We start from the raw sequence: 23514 nt of genomic DNA on the forward strand, positions 1-23514 counted from the left end.
AGCTCTTTTATATCACAAATTTATATAGAAAATAACCTGAGGTGCTGTCCAGGAGCACTTCATACCCAAACTGGAAGATGAACGTGTAAGAACTTGTGAACCAATGATGAAACAACTGGGACACAGTGCTGAAAGCCACCATTAACAGAATTTCAAGATTGTTCCCACTGAAGAAGGAACAGGCTTTTATACATTTACTAGCTAAAGCATGGAGTCCTGACCACTGAAATGAGAGTGAGAAGGCATGCAGGGGCACACAGAAGACAACTGCTTTCAGGTGAAGATTTCTCAAGATGGTCCCATTAATGGGAATTTTTCAAAGCAGAAGTTTTTCCTCTATAATTCCCCTGCAGGTTGGTTTCTAGCACTTGAGCATCTACTGCTTTGTTTTTGTAACAGTCCACATGAAGCTGCAGCCCTGTACCATCTTTCTCAATGCAGATTCTGTGCCACTGTCAGCCTTTCTTTCTAATACTTCATTCCTAATATTAAATTATGCTATTTAGAACATAAGGCTGGCCCTTAGGTACTCCTCCTCTTCCTCCTCCCTTCTCCCCCCACAACAAAAGTAATACAGCTCATCTACAGTTGTTTCGTGGCTTTCACTGCTGTCTGACTCAGCTCTATTCATAGAGATTACATTCATCTATGATGCTCCAATATTTCATCACAGGTATCCAGAATGAGGTACTCACTTTTCTGAGGTCAGTGATGTGAAGTTCTCCACATGCCCACCAGCCAGAATGATACTTTTTTCATTCAAAGGATTGATGACTTGGTGAAGAAATCGAGTTGCTCCTGTCCGCCAGGAATTGTAGCCAAACAGAAGAACCACTCTGAGGTCAGGATTGTTCTTGAGACCTAGAAATAAAACAAAAACAACAAACTTTTTACCCTTAAAACAGGGTCTCAGCCCCTGGAATCCAAGCATCTTTAATGATATCCTTCCCCGCTCCCCACCATAGCTGGCATATTACATAAAGTATTTCACTACTGTGGCAGCAACAGCCAGAGGCAAGTTGAATTGGGTCCTCCAGCAGCGAGATAAATGGAATGCATTTTTCAGGCGCACAAAGGTAAGGGGTACAAAAACATGTGCTGAGATTCTCTGCACAGGATGAAGATTGACCCTCCACAGAAGAACTGCCTGGGCCTTATTCAGCTCTTTTCTGCTTCCACAGCAATAATGGTATGTTTTATTTTTGAACTGTACTTAGCAACCCGAACTCTGAATACTACAGGGAGGAACACAGTAAGTGTGTCACTGGGAAAACTTTTATGATGCAGTAAATACCTTTCCTTGCTAAACAGCAAACCTGTGCATCAGGCAGTAGCACTGCTCAGGCACACACAAATTGGAAACAGGGTATCTGTAAGTGCCTAGAAATTAAAAAGGCTCATAAACCCCACCCCCAACGTGGACAAGTTCCTCTTGCAGGGTCAGTTATTCCACTGAGTGCACAGTGTGCTGACTCTATACCATGCTTTATGGTCAGCAAGGGGAATTCTGCTGGCTCCTCCCCTCCAGCCTACTCCTTATTTTTAAGTGTCTGACTAGGAACTATGTACATTGAAAATTAATTTTCAAAAAGCAACTGGAGCTGATGCAGTCCAAACTGCACAGCCCTGGCCATTTTCTGATGACCTTTTGAATGTATAGGAGGTTTCTAAGAGGGACCGAGTGTGCCAGAGATTGTGACATCCTCACTTGGGCACGCAACTGAAGAGACTTAGGATAATTTCTGGAGGACAGGGCTTTGTAAAAATAATAAACAACTGTGATCTATTGATCACAATGGTGCTGTGAATTAGCACCACAGTCTAAGAGATGGACCCCACAGTGCTGGCAAGCTCAGACTGTCATGCACATCTGCATGCTTCCAGGGTAACTGTATACCTACCCACTCGGCCAGAAGTCTGCTTGATGTCAGCAAGTCACAAATAAAGCAACTCACATCCCTCAGGCACCAACAAATCTGATACTATAACACATGAAGCAGCTGATATAAAATTAAACAGTGACTTGCCTGCCTCAGCGAATTTACTTTCATCAAAGACTTTGTTCTTCAGATCTTTAAACAAGTGAAAAGTATGGATCTTCACACCATCAATTTTGGGGAACAATAAAGCAAAGCCAGCTTCACCATCTTCAATTTCTTGAGGCCGATTCCCACGTGAGCCCATAGGAGTAGCTAATAATACAGACATGTAATGTAAGTAACTTGCTTATTTTGATATCTATGATCTTGCCTACATTGTGATATACCTAAAGAGAGAAACCAGATAAAATCAGCTTCTGGCATCCAGCAAGTTTTTTCTGCGAAATCCTGTTTTCAGAAATGACATATCTATTTGAAAATGCAATGTAATTTTTTTCCAAAGAGATGAAGGCACTTAAAAGCCAAAGTCCTACTGATTTTCCACTAAACTCAGACCATCTCGCTTTGGAAAATGGGATTTATACTTATCCAAAAAATTCAAACTTAAACAGGTGCAGAGAAAGGCGAAGATAAGCAGGGGAATGGTTAGCTTATTTCCTGAGAAAAGACAAGGGCTTAGTTTGCTAGGTTCAACAAACCAAAAACTGAGAAGGGAGAGGCTTGTTTTCTATAAATACACAGAGAGAGATAAAAACAAGGAAGAGAAAAGACTAATTTAAGCTATAGGATAATGCCATAGGATATATAATGTGGGCATAATGACAAATGGATATTAACTGGGAATGAAGAGGGTTCATCTGGGAAAGAGGTTTCTAACCATGAAAGCAGCCTTCCAACTGGAGATATCAGGAAGAGAGTCATTAACTTTAAGATGAAGCTTAATCTGTTCCTGAGCTGGACTGTGGTGTAGCTGTCTGCAATAGCCACAACTGGTTACGGTGAGCAGAAGGTCCCCTTCAGTACTATGTTACTAAATAATTAGGAAAGAAACTTTCCATTTAAGCCCCCCTGCAGGGCGCAGGGGCTCAGGTTGTGTGGGTATGTGTGCGCATTTACCCTGGACCTGAGCACATGCTGCCACTGGTGGGCCTTGTGGGGCCACATGTCCAGCCTGGCCCTGAGCACATGTAGGTGCTACTGCTGGCCCTCAGCAGGGTGCAGGGCTCCAGTCCTTGGGGAGGGGAGCAGCCATATCCTTGAAGCTGCAGGAAAAGGGACTTCAGCTAGGAACTTGGTGCTAGCTCTAGGGTAGAGGGGGAAATCCACCAAACCCTTCCTGGAGCCACTCCAGTTCAGTCCTGGGGTAAGCACACTTCTTTTTGCTGGCTGCTCACAGCTGACAGCTGCCTGACAGATGACTGGGAAGCAGGAGGAGGCGTGTGCCCAGCAGGCAATCAGAGACGGCCCTCCACCCATCTGGCTCCCCTTGGCAGTCTCCGGCAAGTGTGCAGAAGCGTCCCCAAGTTGTTGGCCTCCACCAATGCAGGCAGCTTTTGTGCCCCCCGGCCCCTCCCCATGAAATGGTGAAATTGTGTTCACTCCCAAACTAATGTAGCCCACTTAGACAAACCTGTGTAATTTAGCATGAATATGCCTCAGGCTTTCTGAATGCCTGTACCTAGCTATAAGTATATCGAAAGCAGGGCATTATCCAATTAGACATTACTTCTTACCTACAATTCCAGGGGTGACCAGCCCCAGAACTTGGCATCGTTTTGGCAATAGTTTCTCTAATGAAATTGCTGTTTCTTTACTATTTCTTTTTCTTGCTGTAAGAAAAGAAGGGGCAAACTGAGATACAGAAATGGTTAAAGTAATTGGCCCAGGGCCCCAGCCTCTGGACTCAGAGTCCTCTGCTCTACATAATAACAGAAAAGACTTTGAACAGGGATTAAACAGTGGCTTATAATCAACCCTGGGCTATTTAAACAAAGCAAGTCATCACTGGCTAGCTTTTTCAGCATGTGACAAATCTTATCAACTAAAACACATTACAAAACTACAGCGTGCGAAAGAGGTACAGTGAAATTCAATATCCTGAATAGGATGAGCTGTATTGACATGGATGCAAATCCAAGACGACAACTTCACTTATGTTTTACCTAGTGATTTACTTTCCTCTGATGCTAAAGCGAGGATGATACCATGTTACCCAATGTTTTCCTTTAGGCATTTGACTTTACTCTTGTACCAGACAAGGCTTTCTTAATACAGGGAGTACAGATGGATTTAGTATTTACCTTTCTTTTGTCCATGACAGTCTTCATGCCCACTGAAAGTCTCTGCATCTGCTATGTAGAGCACAGTTTGTGGTAGGACATGCACTTTCTGTAAAGTAGAAAAAACAGCATAAGAAAAACAGACTCTGCCACTTAACTGCAGGCTGTAGCACCTTGACTCATAAAGACAATTAACCCAGACTAGATGTATGAGAGGAAGATTCCCGAAAGCCAGTGATGAGAAAGTCCTGGCTATAACAAATTGACTTCTTTTCTAATCCTTTTCAAAGAACCTCAACACATTTTAGAGACATGAAACTGCACTACATTCCTAATCACACATTAGCTGTGTCACTGTTGACCAGGCACAGGAGTAGACAGTTCTGTACCTAGCTACCCATCTGTCACATGAAAGGCTAACTTGTTTTTCAGTCAACAAAAAAGCCTTTTATCCATCTACATTTACTTGTTCATCTACATTTTCAGATTAATGCTTAATCTGAATATCCATTGTTTGGAACCACAAATGCTTTATTCATTTGGTGGTCCACATTCTTCTACAGTCTGGGTAAGATGCTCCTGGTCTCCTTTCACTTAATAGCACTACAAAAGGCTAGAGAATGATTAATGCCTAAGGGCACATCTGCACATGCACTTTAATGAGCATTAAAGTGTCACTAAAATGTGCTATTTAGTTAATGCTCATTAAAATAGGCTAACGAACACTAAGCGCCACTAAAAACCATGCTCTTTAGTTAATGTGTATTAAGACAGGCTAATATGCGTTTTCCTCTTACCTCACAATGGAGGTACTAGATTTAGTGCGCATTAACTAAAGAGCATTAATGCATGTGAAGACATGCTCACTATCACTAAATAAGGGCCAGAGATGAAATACTGAAGCTTATATTCAAACTGCTAGTATCCTGGAACCCCAGACTTACTTCAGAAAGCTTAGAAACTGGTCCCTGGCAAATGGATTTCCAAGATGTATTTAATAGTATTGCAGTCTTCAGTAGTGTGATCATGACATATGGTTAAAATACTCTCTCAAATTAAAGAACGTCAACAGATGGCCATGTTAAAAAATGAACTTTCCTTCCTATGTTGCTATCACTACCTTGTAGTACTACGAATAACTGGAAAGGGTCCAGCAGAGCACAACAAAAATGATCAGAAGCCTGGGAAACATGCCTTAAGAGAAAAAGCAGAAAGAACAAGGATTATTTAATCTGGAGAAGAGAAGAGAAGACAGAGAGGATTCAGTAAGTCTTAAAATTCCTGAGGAGTGCTTACAAAAAGGACAGAGACCACAGGGGACTGAACGAGGAACAGTAGTCTTAAAATGCACCAAGGAAAATTTAGTTTGGACATTAAGAAGAACAGTTAGAACAGTCTTGCTCTGATTAAGTATTGGAACAGGCTACCCAGAGATGCTGTATATTCTCCATTCCTGGGCATTTAAAAGCAGGTTAGGCAAATAGTTGACTAGGATGGTTTAGTTGGGGATGCTCCTTCAGAGGATTGACTAGATGACTTCCTAAGGGCCCTTTCAGCCCTGTTTTCTCTGATTCTATGAAGTCAAAACAAAATTTAAAACCCAGTTAGAAAAGCCCCTGCTTCTTGCAACCTGGGTCAGGGTGTCTCTCTAGATACCAACTTATTGTGATTCGATTGAACTGTTGAAATCCACATGCTGCTAAGCCCCTTGGGTCTGGACAGTGCCTGGTTGCTGTTCTTTCCTTGGAATTTCTCAAGAATGCTCCCAATCGCAGACCTCATTTTGATGGTCCTCTTGGGCAGTGAAGCCAAACTGTGGAAAATACTAATGATTTTGATGACATAACATATCTTGGGTGTAAAATAAAACAGGCTTAGGGCCAAAATTATTATCAGGTACCCACTATTATTTACAAAATGAAAAAGACATATACAGAGCCAGCTCTATAGAAAGCAAACATTTCAGCAATGCCTTGGCGATCCACTCTTAAATAACTCTCATTTGAGATCATTTGCTTTTTTATATACTAATCCTTTTTAGTAACGCACTGAGCCAAAATAAGCCACACTTTCTCTCATTCTTACTATGTTGATAAGGGGCACATAGAATAATAAACATATTAATTTTTCTAAGCATTTTTTATTTCTCCTCCTTTTGACCATCTTTAAACTGTGGAAACCCACCCCCATAAAAGCCAGTGTTCTCATTATTCAAGGGAAGTTATAAAGTTCTTTGAAGCAGCTAAAACATTAAATATTTGTATTTTATGCAGAAAAAATAACTGTTGAACTTAAAAAAAAATCACCTTGTACACAGAATATAAATGATGAGAAAGCTACAGGTAATAATTAGAAAACATTTGACACTTTTCTAGTCATGCTCTACCAAATGAAGTTTAGTAACTAGCTGTGGCAGTCATATTTTCTGACTTCGCCAAGTCAGGTCCAAAGTCAGCACAGCTATGCTGGGAGACCTGTGAGCTGTATGATCAAAGAGTGTTTTTTAAAATTCCTTCTCCATGATATATCCAGATGAGTCTTGGGAGAGACAGATACACAAGGTCTGTTAAAAAAGTATAGAGACTGAATGTGTATGTGGATGAAGGGCATGGCTTCACTGAACATGTCTGGTAGGGGTGTACAAAGTGGGCTGTATTCGATTTGGATTTGGCCCGATTTGGGGGACAGTGATTTGATTCATTGATTCGGATCACTGTCCCAATTTGATTCGGCCAAATCCAAATCTGAAGACTCAACGCCGATTCGGAGACTCAGTGATTCGGCCATAGACACAATTTAAATGTTTTTTCTATGTACCTCAAGGTACCAGGCGCAGCTCACATACGCTGAGATAGTGGGGCAGATAGAGCATCCCACAGGAGCGTGGTGCCCCCCCCTCCCCCCAGTGTGGTCAGTGGTGGAACCAGAGGTGGACCAGAAGTACTTCCAGTCCACTTCTGGGTCTGCTGCCGAGCGCACAGGGGATCCTGCCCCACGTCCCTCCGGCTCAGTGATTAGCTGTGGAGCTGCCCCCACAGACCCAGGAAGCACTAGTCAGGGGTCCCCCGAGTGTTCTGCAGCAAACCTGGAAGTGGACTGGAAGTGCTCCTGGTCCACTCCTGGGTCCACCGCTGAGCATGCTGGGGACAATCCCACACTCCTGTGGGACGCTCCATCCGCCCCACCACCTCAGCATTCACAAGCCACCTGGTACCTTGGGGTATGTAGAAAAAACATTTAAAGTTGTGTCTATGTCCCAATCATCAAAGCTCGCCGAATCAATTCAGAGTTCCGATTTGATTCGGAGAGATTAAAGGGTCTTCTGATTCGATTCAGAAATTCAGCTGCTGAATTGGGCCGAATCGACTCAGCAACCGAAACTGTGCACAGCTCTAATGTCTGGGCATGTTGGGACTCCTCTGGACAAGTTTGTAGCTTATGGTGTTTCCCCAGTTTTCTGTGGCCAGCAGCTGAAGCAAGATAGTTTGCATCTCATGTCCCCTTTTGTTATGTCAGTGTTCAGAACACTTTCTATGCATTACATTTTGCATGAAAATCAGGAAAAGGGTAAGTGAAACATTTGAATTACTTAAAATAGCATTTGGTGATGACACTATGAGCCGTGCAAGAGTTTTCGAATGGTATCATTGGTTTAAAGAAGGACAATCATCGGTCGAAAGTGACGAGCGTTCCGGATGCCCTTCAACATCATGAAATGATGAAAATGTGGCAGCGGTTCACAGTTTGGTTTGATTGACTATCTGAGAGATAGCAGAAGATGGAATTTCTGTTGGTTCATGTCATTCAATTCTAACCAGTGATTTGGGAAGGAAATGACCAGAAAAACAACCAGAGAAGTGGAGGTCCAACTGATGCTTCACCACGACAATGCACCTGACCACTCAGCACAGCTTGTGAAGCAATTTTTAGCCAAATACCATATCCTACAAGTGCCGCAACCTCCATATTCACCCGATACAGCCCCATGTGACCTTTTTCTCTTCCCTCAGCTAAAGAAAACCTTGAAAGGAAGATTTTGTGATGTGAAAACTATAAAACAAAATGCGACTGACCAGCTTTTAGTGATTCCACAAATTGCTTATCAGAGGTTTTTCCAACAATGGCAGAAACGTTGGGAGAAGCGTGTGGCTGCGGAAGGAGCATACTTCAAAGGAGATTAAGCCGAAACCCCTCTAAATTAAATCTTTTGTTTCCTACAGCATCAGTCTCAATTCTTTTTGAACAGACCTCATATATATATGTTGAAACTTAAAAAGGCTATGGAAGGACTGAGAAATACATCAGCAGAAACAGGAGTCTGCTCAAAGATCTTGCCACAGTAGCTAGAAACTCAACCACGAGTATCAGTGTAATTGTGATATTTTCTCCTACCTCAAGTTCCTCTGCTAATGTGCGGACGAGCGAATGAGTGTCAGATGGACCAGGCTCAAGGGCGGATACCCAGGCTACGCTCTGCTGCGTTCTCAGTATTCTACGAGCGCATTCTCTCCATAACCGGCACACGCTGAAATACAAGGATTCCGCGTCACAACTACAAAAGGGAACTTTGGCATGTGTCAGTCCCCCACTGTTTTCCCTTTTGATTTGGAAATGCTTATCACACGCTGTCAGAAGTTACCCACACTCCTTTAAAGAAGTACTTGGAATGACTAAATTGGAACTGGGATTATTGTGGCTTGCCACCAGGGTGGATAAAAATCAACAATTTTAAATTAAAATAAAATAAAATAAATTGATTTTTTTAAATGTAAATCAGTTTTTAAATGCTTAAAAATAATTTAGATAGTTTTAATTTAAGATATGATAAAACTCAAAGATGTAATCATGGAATAGGGATTATAACTTCTAATTATATATACAATATTTGAGACAATATATTCATGTAATCTTTTTTAAAGTTTTATAAATAGGTCACAACAGGCCATGGACTATATTAGGGGTCCAATCTTACACGGCTCCCGGAAACTCCTCTATAGATTGTAAAGATTAAAGAAAACCACTCTACCCAATGGGACTCAGTGCTCAGTCTAGGAGATCCCATTAAGCATCTCTGTGATGCTTAGTTTCAGTTCTCAAACAGTGTATTTGTGTCTCCAGAGATCATAGGCAGACAAAGTTCTTTGAGGACAGGCAAAATCTTTTATTACACCAACTAAATAGTTGGAAAAATTGCTCTTTGCAAGCTTCGGGCACAAATGCCCTTCTTCAGGCATAGGGAGAGTTTGTCATCTCCAGAGATAACATCCTTGTTAACAGCAGTACATGGAGATGAAAGATAACAGACCTGATTACCTACCCATCACCCCTATTGTCTCTCTGCAAGTTTGCATACATGCAGTCAAGCCATTACCTTTCTCTAAAAGTGCAAAGTTTCAAGAAGTTAAATGAATAGAGGATATCAAACAAAGATGCACTTTTTGTAGAAAAACAATGATTAAATTGAGGCTTCATGACCACTGATTTAAATCGATTTGATTTAAAACAAATGCACCCTGTTTGCCACTGCCTTCTATATAACTTGAATAACTTATTTGCATGGGTACAGGCCTAGTAGTTGCTTCCAGTTATAAAATGTTTTTGACAGTATCCGGTACTAAGCTGCCTCACTTAGAGACAGCCGTATGTTAAGAGACTTGTTTTTTCCTCCCGCACAAGAGCAGTACGTTGAATAATTCATTCCCAGTTCTTCTCTGCAGCACAAAATGTAGGTATCAGCAACATAAAATGCTGATATGGTACAGATGCCGAGAGCGCTGCAGAGACGGCTTGGCTTGCTCCTTGTTCTCTGGATACAAGGCGTCAGCACCCCCCGCCCGCGTTCTTAGCGGTGATCGGGATCCCAAGGAGCAGATGCAGGCCGTGCGGGTGCTGTAAGTTTCTCAGCCTCGTAAACAAGTCTCCATTGGAAACATTTAAACCTAAGAGACCTCAGCCTGGCTGGGCCTGGGAGGGGCCGCCGCAGACCTGCTCCAACCTGCGTGCAACTTGGCCACGCGACCCCGCGCCCGCCGCCAGCTCCTCCCGCCCCGAGCGCCGCCGGCGCGAGGCAGCAGCAGCGGGCGCGGCCGAACCCCGCGGAAGGACACAGCGGCCTGGCGTCGAGCGGCCCCAGCCCAGCCCCGCGGCAGGGAGCGGGCGGCGGGGCCCAGGCCCTAGCGGCGGACGGGGCCGGAGCTGGGGGAGCCCTGCGCACGGAGGGGGCGGGCGAGGGCTGCGGGGCCGGTGCCTACCAGGCCGCCCGCAGCAGCGCCTTGGTGGGCAGGAAGCTCAGGACCCGCTCCACCACCTCGGCCAGGTTGCTCAGCACGAAGGGCCCCTGCGTGTCCGTCTCCATGGCGACCGCCGCGGCCTGGAGCCTGGCCCCGCGCAGCGAGCGGCCAGGCGGGGAACAGAGCGCAGCCCGGCGGCACGCTCTGATGGCGTCATCACACGGTATCCGCGTCCGAGCCTCACCCGGAGTCACGTGGCCGGAAGCGACGATCACTGTGGGGGAAAGACTGGGGAACGATGGTTCCGCTTCTGGTTTGTGGCCACGTGATGCGTTAGCGCCGCAGTCCTTCCGCCTCCTCCCCGGGGGGCGTTTACGAGAACGTAGCTGGGGAAGGCTAGCGGGGGCCTCGAGGTTTCCAGCACATTTGGGGCATGGACCGAGTTTGGCGTTTAAAAAAGAAATGCGTTTAGATCTGCCAGGACAGTGCTGCAGGCACTGAGTTGGGGAACGCAGTTACAGCAGGCTGCGAGAGCACGAAGAGCGGCACCAGGCTGCAGGAGAGACTGGCCCCGCCGCCCCATCGGCCGTGCAGCTTCAGAAGGAAGCTCCGCAGTAAAAGCTGTTTTTTAAAAATGTTTTCCATCAGACATGAAGGCCTTTTGTTGGCCTAGTTATGCCACCAGCCGGTCATTCCAGGCAAATGGCTAAGAAAATAGCTCCGCTTAAAACTAATCTCTTAGTCTTGGTGCCACAGGACATCCTGTTGTAATTTTGCAAGATCCCAAGCTAAGAGCAAGCCGGACCAAACCGTCAAGGAAACAACTGTTACACAAGTGCCACTGGCAATTGAGAAGGCAGTGCTGTTACCTTTGGATTAGTATTAAAACCAGCATTGTGCTGCATAGAGAGGATATCATTTGAATGATATGTAAACCTAAGTAGTCATCATTTTGCCAACGAATGGGCACTTTCATGTGCAAGGCAAGGTATTGGTGACAGTAAATGCTGTCAATCTCTAACTCAGTTGTATGCTTTCAAGTTTACTAACAGCTCTAACAGCATCTTAAAATGGTTCCACCCTAGCCAGCCGTTTTAGTACTTCTGGTATCAGCAGTGGAAGATCCGATCCTAGGATAATTTGTACTATTCAGGGTTTCATGATCCTTCATTTAGGGCAAGGGATGTCAACCAGGGATACGTGTATATACTTGGGAAGGCCCTGGGGGGGTATGCAAGGCAGCAGCACACTTCTCAAGTACCCCCGCTTCTTTGCAGCACCAGAGTGTACCTGGGAAGCACACCAAAAGTACTTGAAAAGCATGCTGTGTGCTGACCAGTCACTGGAGGAGCCACCCCCAACTCTTTAGGGGGGTACACTCCTTAAAAAAAGGTTGAAAACCCCCTGATTTAGGGGATAATGAAAGAGCTGCCTGATAGCAAGACTTCACTGTAAAGCAAAGTACCAGCAACCTGTTAAACTCCCTCCTACACTGATAACACAAGGTACTCATGAACAGAATGCTGCCTGCATCCAGAGACAGTAACCACAAAAAGAATAATTCTTAAAATGGTTCTTTATTCATAAACTTGATGCAAGTTTACAAATTACTGTACATTGCCAAATAATTCTGCAATGAAAAATGAAATCCAAAACAAAGCATGCCAAATGTGCATCTGTCAACCTGCTAGCCCATTAGAATATTAAAGAATTCAATAATGTATTCAAAGATTTTAGCCTCAGGTTTTAAGGAACTTTAATGCTTAAAGAGTTCTGCCTTTCACTTAAGTTTGCTATTTGAGCAATTGGCTACCAGGATTTAATACAAATATACATACAACCAAGGAAGCAGAAAGGCTGGGAAGTCATTCACTATACTTCCTAGAAAACTATTTGAAATAATATATAAAATCAGGAGTAGTGCCAAATCTCTTCAGTCTGTTCTTTCAAGCTAAAAACTGGATCTAGAAGCAAATGCACAAGGACCCAGGGGTGCCTGATAGAGAAAAGAAGAAGAGCACAAATTTGATAGTCATAACTAAAAAAAAAAACAACACACATGCTTCTGGGCTTCTAAAAAGTGCTTAATCCATGGTACACACCCTTATTTCAACCCCTGGGGGTAAAGGTCTAATCCCTAATGCTACAACCAAAATAGAATTGATTTAGATAAGGCAATGAAACATAGTAATTACACAGACCCAGATTCGTTTCCTAAGAAAGAATAGTTCCCGTTAGTCTTTCAATATCAAAACCACTGTCATGACTATGGCAACACTTTTAAAATCTCTGAATCGGGTGATGTCTTTCTGTACTTTATTTAGCTTTTTCTATAAAATTTTTGCTCAAGGATTTTCATCTTGATTTGTGCCAATCACTTAAGTTCATTAGTTTACAAATGATTGCAACAACCCGTTAATAAAAAAAAATGGAACACCTAAAAAGGTTTTTAGTATCTTAAATAACTTCAAGCTTCATACTGTGGCCGTTGTTAAGAGATTGAGCCAACAAGTAGCAGGAACAGCCCAGCAAGATTCTGATGCCCCAGTGGAAGTGACTAGTTACAAGATTTTATTGGCACAGCCTTGCTCTGCTTATAAAATACAACAATCTAATTAAGAGTATCTCTTCCAAGAAACAGTTCATATCCTCAACACAGCCATGAAAAAAAAGTTTAATGACTTAGCATACATGTTGTTTTCCTATATCATTAATTTGGCAATACTACAAATGTTGTCATTTTAGACCAGAAAAACTACTGTGATTTACAAGACCTGAAATTTCCTAGAACAGTATTAAACAATGTATTAAACTTTGTTGGCTTTAAATGAAATAATACAATGCAAATCTCTGCAGTCCACGTTCTGCAAAAAGGTAAGAAGTACACAAAAAAGTGTTGTGAGCAACTTCTATTGAGTGATCTTTAGTAACTTGATAGCCTGCTTTAAAGAGTTTACACTTTTAAATTAAAAAAAAAAAGTGGGAAAAGGGAGGGAATGACCCAAGTATACTTAATCCAGAGGGACAAATACAGTACAGGCCAAAACTGCTCAGTCCAAGATACCTAAGAAGAGCGGAATGGTAAGGCTGTAATTTATACTGAATGTGTCAGTTGACAGATTATCCACTAATTTATCTAATAGCTAAAGTCTTCAGTACGGCTGTTGTAGGGGCACTTGTAGCTTGAGTCTGTGTGTGTTGGAGAGAAATAAAAAAGAGCTCTGTTTGTTGATGTTGGTCCAGGTGTAAAACAGTCCTCAGTATTAACCATCTTCTTTTGGAGGAGTGTACCAGCCTGTAGAAGAAACAGGTTAGGTGCAAATGTTAGAACAACTGCAAAGCCCATACTAAGTAAGCAAGAAGGTAACTTTTTGCTCTATCTTGATTTGTGCAAGATGGAAGCTTAAAATTTGATTATAAAAATAGGAATAATTTAACAAAAGGGCACCGGCTGCCCTAAACATCACCCGGCAGAAGGAAAGCTAGTATTTATATCTGAAAATAAAGCATTAACATTTGAGGCTCCTCTTGGCATGCTGAACTGAACAAGGATCACCATCTAGTTTTCATACATCTCAAAACCTTAAAAGGACCTTATTTTTCAATCCAACAAGCCATGTATCTAGCACCTGCAGTTTAACTACATAGGCATGTGCTTATATAAATCTTATTTTGCCTGCTAAAGTTGGACATATGCCAGTTTTGAGATCTATACCAGTGATTCTCAACCAGGGTGCTGCTGCACCTGGGTTTGCCATGAGATCCTTTTAAGGCTGCCAGGCAATTGTAGCAGTGCAAACTCCTTCATAGTAGACTTTCAATACGACTGATAAACCGCTTGTCTGGAATGGTTTAGGTACACTGAATCCTGCATCTGTGCAAGGGGTTGAACTAGATCAGGGGCGTGTAATTTCCAGTTCAAAGGCCAGATCCGGCCCACAAAGCCCCCCACAGATCCAAAAGCTTGGTGTGTAGGGGAAGTGGTGGTAGCATTAAATTGCTGCTCCTTGCTGCCAAATTTCCAGATCTCTGAGGGGCCCTGCAAAGGGCAGAGGCAGCATGGAGCTGATGCAGGCTGTGCAGAGGCAGCATAGAGCCTGATCTATGTATGCAGGGCTGGGTTCCAGTCTGGGTGCCCAAGGCTGGGTAGAGGCAGCACAGCTTGAGTGCAACCACTTATATGGCCTGGGGGCCAAAAGGTTGGACTAGACGACACTTGTGAGGTCTTTTTCAATTGAAGGATCATGATAAGATTTCTTAGACCCAATACTTGCTTCAAGTAGTTCACTCTACTAGACAAGCATTAACATTAAGTGTTGGGAGGCAGCCACATCCACATGGCCTCACAGGAACTGGTACTCAAGACTGGGAAAAAAAAAATAAATCTAGAGACTTGTTTCTGGCCTTACTGCCATCTTGTCACTTGACAGTCATTTAACCCCTCAGGGTCTCAAACTATTTGCACCCCTTTGCAATTGGGAAGGTGGATGTAATTCTACCAGTCCCATTTCTAATGCACTTTGAGAAAGTGCCAGTTCTGAGAGGACAAACTGGTGGTAACTAGCTTTGTATGGGATGTGTGCCACTACTTTCCAGAGCAGAACTGAATAGTTCAGCCAAGCTAACATCCCCTGGACATGCTGCATTTAACTTGCAGTCCTGTAAACTTGATCCTTTCATTAACTGTTGTCTGCTTGTGCTATAATTTGATTAGCTTCTTGGGGAAGGAAAAGGAGACTTGATGCGACACAAAAGATGCCATAAGAACAACTTTGCACATTGAAGTGAAAATACAGTACAACACACGCCAGAAGCATGGAATAATTTTACTTGATATAGCATAAGTTTATAGTGAACAGTAGATTGTTTAGTTGCAAGTACTGCTATCCTTCTCAACTAAGATGACAAAAGAAACAGCAGGAAAGTATTTAAGCAGCAAAATGCTCCAATATTTTAAAAAAGTTTTATTCAATACCAAAGAGCAAACACAACAGATGTAAAAAACATTTTCTATGCTGCTGTACAATTTGTACAAACAAGCAGAGCTGCAAAATTTACATACCATTTTTCTCATGTATTTGTACTAGAGACTTATAGGACTGTTGTGCTCTTGCTAGGTTATACTGGTTCTGAAAGAAAACATTTAAAAATACTACTATAAAGAAATGACATCACAACATACAAGATCAAAAATACATGCAGATACTTAAAGAGCTGTTTTATAATACTATGCTTATGTTTCCTATTCATCATTCCCAGTTTTTCACTGCCCTGTAGTCAGTGAGAATATTAGGTAAGTAGCATTTTTTAAATCTTAGTCAAGGAGGTGTCATGCAGCTTGCTTAGTTGTAATTATAAATGGGCAAAAAAAGTAGTTTCCAGGATTGAAGAGCTGATTACCTTTTGATCTGATCAAAACCATACCTGGTTTTAGTATACTAGAGGACTTAAACTACACCTTGATTGACCATTCCCTCTGGAGAGAGTCCAACAGCAGGCAACCAAAATGGTGAGGGGCTGGGACACATGACTTCTAGTAAGAGGCTGAGGGAAATGGGTTTATTTAGCCTAGAGAAGAGAAGACTGAGAGGGGATTTAATAGCAGCCTTCAACTACCTGAAAGGGGGTACGAAAGAGGATGGAGCTGGACTGTTCTCAGAGGTGGCAGATGACTGAACAAGCAGCAGTGGTCTCAGGTTGCAGCAATTTAGGAAATTTAGGTTAGATATTAGGAAGAATTTTCTCACTAGGAGGGTAGTAAAACACTGGAACAGGTTACCCAGGGAGGTGGTGGAATCTCCATTCTTGGAGGTTTTAAAGCCCCAGCTAGACAAAACTTTGGCGAGGATGATCTAGTTGGGGCTGGTCCTGCTTTGAGCAGGGGGTTGGACTAGACCTCCTGAGGTCCCTTCCAACCCTAATTTTCTAGGATTTCAAATGACAGTGCATACAGAGGCTTAAGGCAGACATAAAAGTGAAAAAACAGAACTGTTCCATAATGTCAAATCCAGCAAATAGTAGAGACTTAAAAAGAAATTAATCTGTTAAATACTCAGGGGGTTGGCAGGCCCCCCCCTCAAAAAAAACAAACCCAAACAGACGTCACAATAAATCTACCTTACATGCATCACTGAAGATCCTTACTCTCAAACAATCTAAATCAAGCTTCCAAACAAGGCTTGCAATACTAGATCCCTGCTCCTAAAACAGGAATCACTTCCTGCACAACTAAAATGGAACAGATTGAAGTAGGGATGAAATAACTTGTACACACTCAGTGTCAGAAGGGCCTCCAACATAAGTTGAGTCACAATTTGAAATTCTTTGGAGGATTGTGCTACAATTTGGAGCTTTTCAGTCTAAACGTGTTGGAGCATAAAACTCCACTTGACTTTAGGGAAGTAATCAATTTTAGAGTTCTCTACTGCAAGATAAGGAAAGACAACAGGTAAACAATTTTCAGTGCCAAAGGTGTGGACAGAAATAACAAGTATGCTGCTATTAAAAGATACAGGCATAAACTGTTACAATATAACTAACAGCTGGGTGCTCCTACAGTGATAGAGGTGTAGCAAAGGGTATTATAAATTGAACTGTTTCAATTAAAAGCAACAGTGATTTAACTTGCCTATACTGCATACATAGAGTTGATGCATGTTCCGAACCTGCAACTCCCCTTCCCCTTTTAAAAATATTGGAAAATTACCTCTGTCCAGAACTTAAGTGGCATAAAGGCCTAAGTTCCATTTTAAAAAATGACTTGGGAGCATAAGTTTAATTGACTTAATTGTTTAAGTCACCTTTGAAAAAAACAAAACAAACAAACATAAAAACCAACCCCCCCCCCCCCCAAAAAAAACAACAACAAAAAAACCACATCTTGAGTACTGTTACCCAGCAAGCCGACTTATCCTTCTCAGGCCTATAGCTTTTTATGCTCATATAATTAAAGTGAAAAGGAAAGAAAAGATGCAAACGCTTCTTGGTCAGGTGAGAAGTACTTTCTATCAGTACTATACAAATCTAGGATACATTTTAGTGATACTTTGTTTACTTTTTCCCACCCTTTGTTACATTTTCATAAAGTCTGGATTTTTTTTACTTAAATGTCAAGTTAAAAAACCAACAAACCAACACACACTCTGATGAGAAAGAACTTAACCCGGACACAGTAACATGTCTGCAAAGAGGAGCATAGACTAAACTCCTGCATGGTGATGCATGGCTCCTCCAAATCATTCCATAAGGAAAGGGCAACATGGGTTCAAGTAACTATAAGAAGGGTTTACAAAGGGTTGCAACCTCTTCAGGGGCAGAGCGCACCTGCAGGAGAAAGACTAGGAAGCCAGATACACAATTCTGGAAAAATATTTTGTTGCATTAGGTTACTGATGCCAAGGATGGGGGCAGCATATGAACTTTACCTGCTTACAGCCCCTTCAATCTCAAAGTGTCTCCTCTATACACACTGCTTTCTAGGCAAAATCCAAATAGCAACTTTCCGATAAGACACTGAAATACACCCATGTTTTTGCACAGGAACTAAACCAATGTGAGTATACTTTGGGATCTTGGAAAAGGAAGAGCTGGGTTATACTGGGTCTTCCTTCAAGAGTCAATATTAAAAACAACACTAGAATACTCTCTCACAAAAAATCATTTCAGTTACACCGTTTATATTTACCTTATTGGCTCCAAACTGTACTCTGGCTTTTCCTTTGACTAAAGTGGCATTGATCTGCATGATGACCGATTCTACTGAATAGGCACTACTCCAGCCCTAAAGGAAGAAGGAAATACTTCTACAGAAAGCGTGTTTGGATTCTTAGGCTCACCTTGCAAATCCACTTTGCAAAGAATGTCTGGTTTTGCCGCACTCTAGCAAACCCTGGTATTTTCCATCAATAACTTTTAAAAACTATAAAACAATTAGTTATTACCAAGAGAAACAAGAAACTAAAGTGAACTATGTTAACTTTAAGAACTTGTAGGAAAAAGGAAAATGCCAAGTTGCACACATTTCCAGAATCTGGCAAGACAAAAAACAAAAGAAAAACACAACTACATTATACTATTCTCTACTCACTTTCAGAAACTTCACAATAGCATTTACAACTTTTAAAGTTCACTTTTCAGTGAAGCAATTAAGCAAGCAGAGAGAGTTTTGCTCCCATGAAGATGGTTGCCTCTCTGGCACTGTTTCACCACTTCAGGGTTCAATGGAATCTCTCTGATGGAAGGGGTTATTTTTTTTAAGAGGTAGTGATCAGTCGCTATATTCTTCAGGTGGCAAATTATTTATACCCATCCCAGTCCAGATTGAGGCAGCTGCCAGAATGGGAGGTGAGAAGCAAGTTTGAAGGGGAGGGGGGAAAAGGAGAGGACTACAGTTCTGTCATCCCCTTTTGGCCTCACTCCCCAGCATGGAGGGAGAAGTCAGAATTAAATTCACCAATCTTTGGGCCTTGTTCAGGCACTTCCTGGAGTGTTTGATTTCGTCTTTTGTTCTTAAAGTGTTTTAAGATAATAAAAGCAGGTGTTGCCATGAATTTAAGCATGTTTTCAGTCAGAATGCTAACAGGTTTCAAAAATCACTTTTAACCCTACTAAGAGGTGCTCTTTTACCATTACTCTTGAGAATACAAAGTAAGATGGAATCTATAGTCACCTGTTTAGTAAGAAGTTCCATGCATAATGCACCTCCACCCAGGACATACCTAAAAATAAATACTATATTAGAAGCAGTGAAATTACTACTTTTGGCATCTCTGTTGAGATCAGTTAGTTAAAAAAAAAAAATATCACAGTCATAGGATCTTAGGCTGCACAGGGTTAGTTTGTCATACTGTTTTCACAGCTATAAATAAAACTGGTGAGAATTGGTGATCTACAGAGCTGATTAATGTTTTACAAGAGAAACTAATTTGCTTTGCCCAGATGAGGGAAGGCTTAATAAGAATCAGTAATTCAGCTAATCTGCACAGTTTTTTATACTCTCAAAAGTGAAAAGTGTGGAGGAGGATTGCTATTTGTGATAGTTCTGTTATGGATGTAGTACTTGCGTGTAGTTTTTAAAAGCAACTTCCATAAAGGAATGTAACAATTCCCAAAACTTCATAATGGCGTGGAATGCCCTCTGCTCTACAGAGGACATAGACTAGAGAAAGACGTATTTAATCTTAATTCAGCTTTTCCTAAAATACTTTGCTACTTCTGGTCCAAAAATGACCCCAGATACATGGCATTTATTAGTAATCTGCCATCCACAACATGTTAGAGCACTGCAGAACCAGTAATGGAGTAGAGTTTTAAGTTCATGAAATGCAGAATGGCTTCTTAGTTTGGACTACTGGGGGCATTCCAGACATACTTCCGAATTAGAATTGTGTTACATTCCTCTGCAAACAGTCATAAATCCAGGCCCAGTGAGTTGTTAACCTTTTTTTTCCAGCAATGTTGCTTTGTGCTGTTTTGATATTATGTACATACTGACAGCAGTAGGCATATTTACCATCTAACATTTATTAAAGTTAAGTTTGGCACAGGTTAAAACAAAGTCAGAACAAGCATCACTTCCACAGGCTCTGACTTCTGAAGGGAAAATGAAAAAAAGAGCAAAAGCCCCGTATCTGAGAACTCATTTTAGGAGGGTGATGAGAGTGCATTGCAAATTGATTAATTTTATTGCCTCCCCTCCAATACCTACAACACTTCTGCTACATATGCCAGCTAAGGTACTGCAACCAGATTTTTTAGATCACTTTATGGAGCAAGAAATGTCATTAAATTGAAAACACTCTTAGGCTACACCTGTACTAAACTTTTTCATAACACTTCCTGTTACCAGAGGCCCAGCATATATTAGCCAGTATAACACCATTACATCATCTTGCAGAGCAGGTTGACTCAGAGTTAAAACCACCAATGGTTACCTTTAGTGCTACTGCACACCTGCAATAATGGAGGGTCAGGAAAAAGTTGGTGTGGTTGAACACAGAGGTCACTACTTGGAAATTACCAATTCCTGAGATCAATCTCCATGTTTTGCTCGAACACATGCATTTTGGGGAAAAGACTCTGAGCTTCAAAAGTACCTCATCTCCCCATAAGAGAAAGGAACATTCAATGATGTTTCTACTATAAAACAGGTCTTAAAAGATTGGATTTAAAACTTACCCTCCTGTAAGCACAGGAGACACCACTCGCACAAAGGGAGGATCAAAAGGAAAGTTATCCTGAAAAGCACAGATACAAAGGTTTAAATACTAAGCTTCAACATGAGTACCCAAGAGAAAGGTATTTCAGCTACCTCTTTTGGACCACAATCCCATACAGATTTTTGGAAGCTGAACATATTCATCTCTCATTTATACAGAAATAATTAGTTGCCCAGAAAATCAGCTACGGAAGATTTTTTTTTTTTTTTTTTATATATATATTACTAGATTATTTTTTGAAAAGTATACCATGACCCCTGAGCAGACATTGCTTATAGATTATTTAAAACAGTATCTACTTTGAGATAGTAATTTTAACCCCAGTATTCTTCTGATAACCACGTACCTTAAAAGAGAAATTGAGCAAAATGTATTCTACACCTTCTTTTTCTTTTAAGACCTGAAGATCACTATGTAATGGGCTGTCTGGATCAACCCTAGAAGTTACAGGTGGAAGAAAAAGAGCAAAAGAATTAAGTCAATCACTTAATTTTCTATAAAAGAAGATGCTCTTTAAGGTCATATCCAAACGAGCAGGGGAATGCGCTTGCAGTAGCACAAACAGTAGCAGCACAAATCTGTGCCGGGGCACACGACCCTGCACATGCACTTTGTTGAGGAACGCATTGTTTCACTGTGGACAAACTGCCCTTGCCCTGCTCCTCCTGTATGCTGGAGCAGCCAGGGCACAAATGGAGCACAGAGACACTCTGGCCAGCAAATCTTGGAAGCAAATTTTGCCCCTGTGCTGCAAATTTGCATTGCAGGACATATTTCGAAATTCCACACATGTAATTTGTGGCCCCATAGTTACGTTTGTGGCACCACAAACTGCATGCCCCTGCCTGTCTGGACACGGGTTGAGTCTTTTATCTACTTCCATGTATTTGCAGTTTCAAAAAAATTGTAGAAGATTCAAGATCAGTTACAAAGTAAGTAATCAGCAAGAAAATCTCCCACCATTCCTGATGTTTTTCTCCACATTCTCAATAGAGATATTCAAAACCCTATTGTTGTTTGAAAGAGGAAGTTATTGTTCCTCTTAGTTGATACGCTACTAAAAATTAACAGCTTTTCAGTCCCTTCATTTAAATAATAGGTTTTAAGACCAGACTGTCAGATGCAACAAGATTTCTGCATCAGATTTGATGATAAATTCTTCAATTTTGGAATGAGTAACACATCAAAAGCTTCTGTTAGCCGCAGAATTTCAATACCTTTGTTTATAGTGAGGGGCTAATGGTAGGGCTACAAATAGCTTGCAATCTGGTTATGAGTTCTTGCAGAACTGTGTTAATTCTGTGTCAGGAACTGGTACCCTCACAGGCCTGAATAAGGTCAGATGCTATACTTAAGAACACAAAATATGAGGGGACCTTCTGGGTCACTAAGTCCACTCCCTTGCTGTAACGCAGGGGTGGGCAATTATTTCGGGCGGAGGACCACTTACTGAATTTTGACAAGGAAATTGAGGGCTGCATGACAGGCAGCCAGGGGCAGATAAATATTAATTTTCTAAATTTTTTAGGGGACCCACGGGCTGGATAGAATGGCCTGGCAGGTCCTGCACCTGTTTCAATTTGAAGAAGGGTAACTAGAACTGTACACAATAGTTCAGAGATCTGGTACAATGGTTTGAATATTTTGTTACATATCTGCTGGATGCATTGTGCACTGTACTGAAGAACAGGGACTTCCCTTTGCAAGTCCACATAACAGTCATCACTCCTGGTTTGAACAATGACTTGCCTGCAAATTTAGAAATCCTCTTTCAAATTCCAAAGGAATTTTCACTGCTGGAAATCGAACAGATCCATGCAGCGAAGGGTTTTTTTTCCTAAAGCAATGCACGCACATCCATGCAGTTCTACAATGGACTTCATACTGGATGGACACAATCCTCTCTATTACTTCTAAAGATAGATGCCACTCATCTTGTTTGTGGTATGGTTTTCCTTCCTAAAGTTAATCTGTGCAAAGGTAGTGGGTTACCCTTTCAGCAGGGGTAATTTCCAAGAGAAGTAGTACTTAAAAAAAACAAACAACCTTCAAACAAAGCCACAAAACCCCTTAAACAAAACCCATTACCTATCAATACAGGTAGACATTTATAACAAGTATAACTGGTTAGGGGAAACTTATTAATTGAAATGCCTTTTTAGGACAATGAGACATTAGCCAATATGGGCAGTAAAAGAATTACACAAGTGAGGATGTTACTGCTCTCATTTCATAATTCCTGAACAGATACGGGAACTGTTACACTGACAAACAGATTCTCATGTCACTGGTGAGTTGTACAATTAGAGAGCGATGTTAAGGCCAGCAACACAGTTGTTACTCAAGCTATGCAAGAGTGAACCCAAATCTTCTTTCTTCAGAAAACAAGCAGAAAGGATTCTGTATAAGGAATTTCATCTCAAGAGGCTTTATTTTTGGGGGGTGGTTTGGGTAAGGAATTTCAGAAGTAATAAAGGTTTCCTGAGAGCACACCAGATTGACAGTGCAGAAGAGCATATTCAGTGCCAGCTTTACCTAGCTATTAGGCCTGTGCAAAGCAGCTAGCATTTGCTTTGGATTCGACCACTGCGGGGGACAGCGATTTGATTTGGTGATTCGAATCACTGTCCCGAATCAATTCAGCTGAATCTGATTCGGAAAAATTCGACCGCTGCCAAATCAGCCGAATCTCCGAATTGGACAGGTCTCATTTCCTGCCCACTCTCCAGCGCCGTCAATAGCTGCCCTGCCTGGCCCCAACTCCCGGCTCTTTCAAAAAAAGCCCCCACTCATGGGCTGCTACCAGGCGGGGGGGGGGGGGGGGGGGAAATCCCTGCTGCCCCACACTGCCCCGTGATGGGGGGGGGGCCTCTGCCACACACCCCCAGAGGCCCCAACAGTTGCTACA

General features: G+C 41.9%; 2 protein-coding genes across 10 annotated transcripts in view; both read right to left on the reverse strand.

The window, feature by feature from the left end:
* The window catches only part of FBXO22 (F-box protein 22), a 73686-nt gene extending 63064 nt beyond the window's left edge, over window positions 1–10622 (reverse strand). For 3 of the 8 annotated variants that reach the window (XM_019477484.2, XM_019477483.2, XM_019477482.2), the window contains exons 1-6: window positions 10411–10621; window positions 8552–8684; window positions 4181–4268; window positions 3614–3709; window positions 2028–2192; window positions 696–861 (exon numbers count right to left, since the gene is read on the reverse strand). In XM_019477484.2, the coding sequence (XP_019333029.1) occupies window positions 696–861; window positions 2028–2192; window positions 3614–3709; window positions 4181–4268; window positions 8552–8684; window positions 10411–10514 (752 nt within the window). In that variant the 5' untranslated portion in view covers window positions 10515–10621. Of the gene's footprint in view, window positions 1–695; window positions 862–2027; window positions 2193–3613; window positions 3710–4180; window positions 4269–8551; window positions 8685–10410 lie in introns of all 8 variants that reach the window. The other 5 variants (XR_002087016.2, XR_009455611.1, XM_019477481.2 and 2 more) reach the window with 3 other exon arrangements.
* A 1325-nt stretch (window positions 10623–11947) lies between these two features.
* UBE2Q2 (ubiquitin conjugating enzyme E2 Q2) overlaps window positions 11948–23514 on the reverse strand; it is a 90092-nt gene continuing 78525 nt past the window's right edge. The window contains exons 8-13 of one of the 2 annotated variants that reach the window (XM_059714761.1): window positions 20953–21043; window positions 20566–20624; window positions 19058–19106; window positions 18074–18169; window positions 15452–15518; window positions 11948–13684 (exon numbers count right to left, since the gene is read on the reverse strand). In XM_059714761.1, coding sequence (XP_059570744.1) covers window positions 13653–13684; window positions 15452–15518; window positions 18074–18169; window positions 19058–19106; window positions 20566–20624; window positions 20953–21043 — 394 coding nt within the window. In that variant the 3' untranslated portion in view covers window positions 11948–13652. The other variant, XM_059714762.1, reaches the window with a different exon arrangement.

Source organism: Alligator mississippiensis, chromosome 11 (genome assembly GCF_030867095.1).
Source record: "Alligator mississippiensis isolate rAllMis1 chromosome 11, rAllMis1, whole genome shotgun sequence".
Taxonomy (NCBI): domain Eukaryota; kingdom Metazoa; phylum Chordata; order Crocodylia; family Alligatoridae; genus Alligator; species Alligator mississippiensis.